Genomic DNA, 7,500 nt, shown 5'->3' with positions numbered 1-7,500 from the left:
AAAGAGAATATAAAAGTGAGACCTAATTCAATATATAAAAAATAAGATCAAATAAAAACATCTATTCCTGGAAAACAGATGGAAAGTTAGAGAATGTTTTTCTCTTGTTGTTCTCCAAAAAAATTATTATCAACAAGTCTACTAATAATAAAACAACCAACAACACCAAAAAAATATAAGAAGAAAACATACAACATTTTATATTATAATATTCTCTACTAATATCATGTGCATTAATAATGAACTCCTGTATTATTATTTTTTTAATTTTCAAACTTAAAATAGTTTACTCTTTTAGTGTTTTTTTTTATTTTTATTTTTATTTCCTATGGGGTTGAAATGAGTTCCACAAACTATTTATTGTAATTTATAATTATATATTTTAATTTATAAAAGAGCTCAAGTTGTAGCCATAAACTTGTACGTCTTTGAAAGACTTCCAGACCCTAAACTCAGTGTGAACTCATGTAATTTTGCTTTATTTCGTCTCCACAGGTTTCAAGTGCCCCGTCTGTGCCAAGTTTATCTCTTCAGATGAAATGGACCTTCATCTGGTCATGTGCTTGACAAAACCTCGAGTGACGTACAACGGTGAGTGCTTGTGTTTTTCATACAGCAGAAAATGTGTAGGAGTTGCCCTGTAAAGACAGAAAGGCATACACAGTGCTGTAATTATCTCTTCTCGTGGCATGTTAAGACCTGGCAGATGCGTCTCAGAATCAGGTTTGCTGGTTTGCTGCATTGCATTCATGTTCAAACATCTGTTTTTCCAGCAGAAGCATGCAGTGAAATGCTTTTAGTCCCCTGAATCAAAGCTTTGGTGTTTGTGCAGTGAAAATGCTGGAGTGTCTAGCAGCTTTAATGTGTTTAACGTGTTTGTTACTTCAGGTTATTAACGTGTCTCGTGATGATTTGAACAGACATAAGGCAGCTCTTGTCTGATACTAGGTGATGTAGGTATGCGCAATAAAAATATTATACCTCTTTATTTCACAACTTTTTAATGATATTCAAAATTTATATTTGAGCATTTTCTCTAAAAGGACTTTAAATTTTTTTTTTTTCAATTACTCTAAAAATAAAAGAATAATGATTATTAATAATAATAATAATATATTTAGATTTGTGTATTTCCTCAAATGACTTAAAAGTAATATTATTATTATTATTATTATTATTATTATTATTATTATTTCTTCTAAAAAAATGTAATGTGATATTTAGTAGTAGTATTAAATTGTATATCTTGTGTATTTCTTTAAAAAACTTGAGTGGTTTTTGTATTATTATTATTATTATTATTATAAATATTATTATTATATTTGAGCATTTCATCAAAGGACTTAAAAGAGTGATATTTATTATTAAATTATTACAAATTAGCATTTTCTCTAAAAGTAACATTTTTATTATTATTATAAAAAATGTGTGCATTTTCTCTAAAAGTGATTAGCTGCAGGAATATTTAGATTTGTGTATTTCATTTAAAAGGATGTAAAAGAGTGATATTATTTATTAAATTATTATTTTTAATTGTGATATTTAGTAATAGTAGTAGTAGTAGTATTAAATTGTATATTTTGTGCATTCAAAAAACTTAATTTTTTTTGTATTGTTATTATTGTTGTTATAAATATTATTATTATTATTATTATTATTATTATTATTATTATTATTATTATTATATTTGTGCATTCATTAAATGACTTTAAAGAGTGATATTTATTAATAAATTATTATAAAAATTTAGCTATTTCCCTAAATGTGATTTTTAATGTTATTAAATTGTTATTATTAATGTGTGCATTTCCACTAAAAGTAATTACTAGTAGTCGTAATATTTGGTTTTGTGTATTTCCTCTAAATGGACTTAAAAGATTAATGTTTTATTATTATTATTATCATCATTATTATTGTTTGTCAAGATACGGAAAGATTGAGAGACTATTTTAATGACACATTAAAACTGAACGAGCAAATTAACATTTTTCCAAGTACAGTTAAATCCCATGTTTCTTAATTTTATATCACCAGCAGAATGATCGTAAATATTTTATTAATATTTAATTGTATCTGCTCTGGCATTTTGAGTGGAATTTGTTTGAAATATTTATTGTGGTTTTAATCGAGCCAGTCTGAGTCTGTGATGGTTTAGTCCTGGTTTTGCGCTGTCTGTTATGGGTCTGAATCTGAGAGTTTGGATGGATGTCAGTTGTAACATTGTTACAGTGTAAATAAGAGATTCGTTGTACAGTATAGAGATCTTTATTAACTATAATGCAACTTTGTGAGATCGCGATGAACTGAAGTTAGTGACAGCTTTTAAAGATTATTAAGGGAGTTTGCAAATGTGATATTAAATGAATACAACAGTCCGATAAACAAGAAGTTAATATCCAAACAAACAAAGCAGTGTTTCGTTTATGAATGAATGTGTGTTTTTAAATGAATCTACTGTGCGTTCACACCGCCGCCTGTGTTCGGAGCTGCGTTCTCTGGAATCCTCTCAAGCGGTGGACTTCTACGTTTTGATTGGTTGCTGCCCAACCGCGTCATAGCTCATTACCATAAAGTTGCCCTGATTTTAAACTCTCCTCGCGCTCTCAACGGCCAAGTCGCGCCGCGCCGCTCCTCTGCCGCTGCCTCGACGCCGGCTCTCATTGAAAATAATGACTTCCGGCCACTTTGACGCTCTCGACGCTTTTCGTTTATGAATGAATGTGTGTTTCAGCCGAGCCGCTGCACATCTCCAAGCAAACAAAGCGGTGTTTCGTTTATGAATGAATGTGTGTTTTTAAATGAATCTAGTGAGTCAATGATTCAATTACCAATTCAAGATGGCCACTTGCTTCATTCCTGAATGAATCAGTCGTTCAAATGAGTCAATTGAATGAATGATTCAGTGATCAAATCAGTGACTTGCCGCCACCTGCTGGCAGTTTTATTTTTAGTTTTTTTTTTTTTCTAAGTATCATTTCCGTTATTTAAATCATTTCAATCAAACAGTAGTTGTATATTCAAAAGGTTATATTTAAAACATTAATCTCATTCTGAACCTCTCTTAATAATATTAACTAACGAACAACAACTAACAATACATGTCTGTACATTTTAGGGATGCACCGAATGTCCGGCAACCGAAAAAAATCTTTCGTTGTTCGGCCGAATATTATGTACCGAACAATGATTAACGCGATCAAATAGAGGCACGCACTAATGCAGCAAACATGTCGGCAGTGTGAAAGTATTTAATACCCTCAGAGAAAGATGCAGAAATCATTTCAAGCACGAAGCAGCGACAGCAAGAGACTGTTTAGTGCTGCATCACGTCTCCAATGAGAAGAAGAGGTGGCTGCTGCTGGTGGTTAGGTTACTGTATGATGATTGAAATCGTGAAATGGTTTCAAACGATTAGTGAATAAACTGCAGAATGTTATATTTTCTAATGCACGCACGTATTGTATGTATTCTGACAGCGCTGCACAAGCTCTTCTTACTCGTCAGTTGCTCAGTAATGTGACAATGTGATACACGTGATAAACATCTTCCTAAATTCATAATGAGAATAATTTCTAAATCTGCATGCTCTTGTCAACAAAAAGAAGCACTGAGATCTTCCTTCAGGTTTCTGCCAAAATAAAAGCTGAGAAAAAGCAACAACTCCGTCAGCATACGTAAATGATAGTATTGTAATTTTACTGTTGTTCTATAAAATAAAATAAAAAAGACAATAATAATGATAATAATAATTACCCTACAACAGCTCTATTAATACATTTATTATAACATTCACACACAGTGGTCCAATTGGGATCTGTAATATATTCTAATGTTTAAAAAGAAGTCTCTTCTGCTCAGCAAGGCTGCCTTTATTTGTACAGTAAAAAATACATGCCTGATTCAAGTCTGAAAAATGGCCAAAAATATTATTTTACTAAATTATTAAATTTAAGTTAAATTGTGCTTTGTTGGTATAATGTCTGCTAGAATGTAAAAAAATAAAAAAATAAATCTGTTAAGTAAATATTTTTAAATTGTTGTTTTGTAATTGTTTTTTTTTATTTGAAAAGCAGGACAAAACCATAAAAAGCACATTTTGGCTATTTAATTCCTGCAATGGTGAAAAAAAGAAGGCAAAATAGGCCTACATGGGGAAAACATGAAAAAACGTGTTCAGTATTCGGCCTTTGGCCCAGTGTTTCATTTTGTTTGGCTTCGGCCAAGAATTTTCATTTCGGTGCATCCCTAATAAATTTACTTGCATGCCATTTTTATGTTGTTCTGTGCCGCCTTTGTAGTGAAAACTAATTTTGTTAATATTGAATTCTTAGCTTAATTTGACATATGACATACTTCTAATAAAGTTACAAAAAATGCGATTGCAAAGAATTCAAAAAATGCCCCTGTAAATCAAATATTACCTTGTAATGGGAAGGCTAACTTTCGTTATTGATCAGAAAGTGCTCCAAAAAAGAAGAGTAAGCGTAGAGCCCTGTGAGTGTGTATTTATCCCCTCTTTCCATCTGAATGATTTCCTCGTCTTGTTGTTATAGCCCTTTGTCATGTTTTTAGGCGTTGTCAGTTTCCATAAACTCAACGAGACCGATAGAGTCGTCCGTGCAGCTGGGAAAAGAGCCAAAGCCAGAGACCAAATCAGATCTGAAACAACACCAGATTCCAGCGGAAAATCAAACATCGCGTGATCACTGACAGCTGCATCGTTTACAAAGTAATACTTAAAATACATTAACTAGGGCTGTCAAATAATTAAAGCATTTAATCTAAGTATCACAATGTGCTGATTAATTCAATTTATTTTTTCGCTAATTAACTGCACATCAGTTTTGGCTGAGAAATTACCCCCGAAGATCAAGTCATTATTGTGTTAAATGACAAAAGCATTGAAGAGACATTATAATAAATGGGTATTAATGTGTTTTTTTTGTGTGTGTGTGTTTAATGAAATATTACATTATTTAAAAAAAAATTAACTAATGAGTGAGTTACTGAATTACTCACTCAACCAAGTTTGTTTTATTCAGAAACATAGCAAGTAACTGTCTTTATGAAAGAGTCACTGAATCATTGACTCACTCGATTCATTTGAACAGCTGATTCATTTAAAAATGTAGCAAGTAACTGTTTTTATGAGTGAGTCACTGAATCATTGACTCACTCGATTCATTCGAACAGCTAATTCATTCAAAAATGTAGCAAGTGGCTGTTTTTATGAGTGAGTCACTGAATCATCGACTCACTCGATTCATTCGAATAGCTGATTCATTTAAAAATGTAGCAAGTAACTGTTTTTATGAGTGAGTCACTGAATCATTGACTCACTCGATTCATTCGAACAGCTGATTCATTCAAAAATGTAGCAAGTGGGTGTTTTTATGAGTGAGTCACTGAATCATCGACTCACTCGATTCATTCGAACAGCTGATTCATTCAAAAATGTAGCAAGTAACTGTTTTTATGAGTGAGTCACTGAATCATTGACTCACTCGATTCATTCAAAAACGTGGATTCATTGAGTAGAGAATCACTGCTTTGTGTCAGAAACGCTGGCTTTGATTGCAACTGGAAAACAGCACTAATTATGAGTGAGGCTCTATAATGTTCTCTTGACACCAGTGTGTGCTTCCTTTCCCTCCAAACTCTGGAGTCGTTTAGTTTTCCGTGACTCACTGGTGTTTTATTGTTGGAGGCCGTCTGTGGAGCTCCAGCAGGTCCGCAGATGCCTGACTGTTGGGTGTGTTTTTGGCTGAGGATGAGAAATGCCCCCCTGCTTCATTCTTCCTCTCATTTTGACGACGGCAGCTAATTTTATCTTCATACATGAACACAACTGCGTTTTAAGAGTGTAAAAAAAGCAGCTCTGGTTGGTTTGTTGTATGAGAATGTCTGTCGCCACAAATCTCTGTGCATAATAGCTGTATAATAACATTGATCCTTGCATAATGTTTTCTTAATCACAGGTTCTCGGTTTAGTTAGTTTTAGTACACTGGTAGTATTAAATTTACAGCTATAACTAATACAAATTCAATAACCATAATTATATCTAATTCAAACTTAAACTTAAATATATTAGTGGTTAAAATTATATATTTTAAATTGTTTAAGTAAAATTATTTACTAAATTAATATATTAGAAATATTAATATTTAAATAATATTATTAAAATTGTGTGTGTGCGTGTGTTAGTATACATGTAGTTCTGTGTGTGATATATATTTATACTGTATATTAATATATATAAAATGTAATATAATTTATATTGTTTAAGTATAATTATATTGTACCAAAAGAATATCCATTATATTAAAAAAATAAAATATTAATGTTACTTTATGTATATTTATGTGTATGTTAACAAAAAAGTACATACTAGTGAATTGTGCAATATGTAACATCCAGAGCATTCATTAAGAAATCAAATAGACTTAATGGCAGCTTCTTGAGTTATGTAAGCTTTAGAGAGAGGTGTGTGTGTGTGTGTGTGCGTGTGTGTGTGTGTGTGTGTGTCTCGTTGTGGGGAGTTTGTGAGTGTTTGTGAGTTGGTCCAAACACCAGATGCATTGCTCTCCCAGCGGGACCCGTCTCAACACATGGCCTCTGCTGCTGATCTGGGCCAAACACACACACACACACACACACACTGCCCTACACGTAGAGCACTTGGCAGTGAACATAAAGGCACACATGATGAACAAACCGCTTTAGTGTCTTCACTTCAGCTCTCACTCATTTGGAAGGAAGCACTAGTCAGACGCTTGCCACATTTATTAAACACACTCGGCAAACATAATTACTTCATTAAGATTTATTAGTTTAGTTTGACAGATAACAAGAGCCAGTAGATGAGGAACGCCACCTTGGTGAGGATAAAGACAAAAGTGACAAGGGACAGACAGCAGCCCAAATCAACAGAATATTTGCCGAAGTCAAAAAACAATTAATGGCTATATTTTAAATATTTTTTTAATATATAAATCTGTTGTGAGGTGAATCCTGTGTTCATCTGTAGTTTCTCTGGTCTGTTTACCTGTTCTTTCTGAGCACATGTTCAAAAGCAGCGCTGGTCAGTGACCGTCTTGTTACGATGGGAACGGGACGGTTTAATCTCCTGCTTAGTGATCCGTCAGACGTGTGTTAATTACTGCACAGGATCTGTAGCGTTCACTCGTTTGTGAAGCCGTAGGGAAGAGCGTCACCATGCCAACCTCACCTCGAGCGACCTGTGACCTTTAACTCGACCGTCTGACGTGAGTTCGGATCAAACACAGCCACGTTTGCTTCCAGTTCTCAGGACACATCTTCATTTTTCATTTGCATTTATTTTATTTATTTTTTTGCAATATACATACTTTTTTAATTAAAAACATTTTAAAATGTATTTAATTTTTTGTTTTTATTTATTTTAATTTTTAAGCAATTTCGAAACAAGAAACAATGTTATTGAAGACATTGAAAAAAGGGTTAAATACTTTTTTTATTAT

At 32.8% G+C, this 7,500-nt stretch overlaps 1 protein-coding gene across 1 annotated transcript in view; it reads left to right on the top strand.

Moving 5' to 3' along the window:
• Window positions 1–7,500, top strand: part of znrf2b (zinc and ring finger 2b) — a 41,166-nt gene that overhangs the window by 21,585 nt on the left and 12,081 nt on the right. The window contains exon 2 of the mRNA XM_042741806.1: window positions 496–591. Coding sequence (XP_042597740.1) covers window positions 496–591 — 96 coding nt within the window. The remainder of the gene's footprint in view (window positions 1–495; window positions 592–7,500) is intronic.

Source organism: Cyprinus carpio, chromosome B16, assembly GCF_018340385.1.
Source record: "Cyprinus carpio isolate SPL01 chromosome B16, ASM1834038v1, whole genome shotgun sequence".
In the NCBI taxonomy this organism is placed as follows: Eukaryota; Metazoa; Chordata; class Actinopteri; order Cypriniformes; family Cyprinidae; genus Cyprinus; species Cyprinus carpio.
The sequence above is the reverse complement of the archived record's forward strand: the minus strand, read 5'-3'. Positions and strand labels throughout refer to the sequence as shown.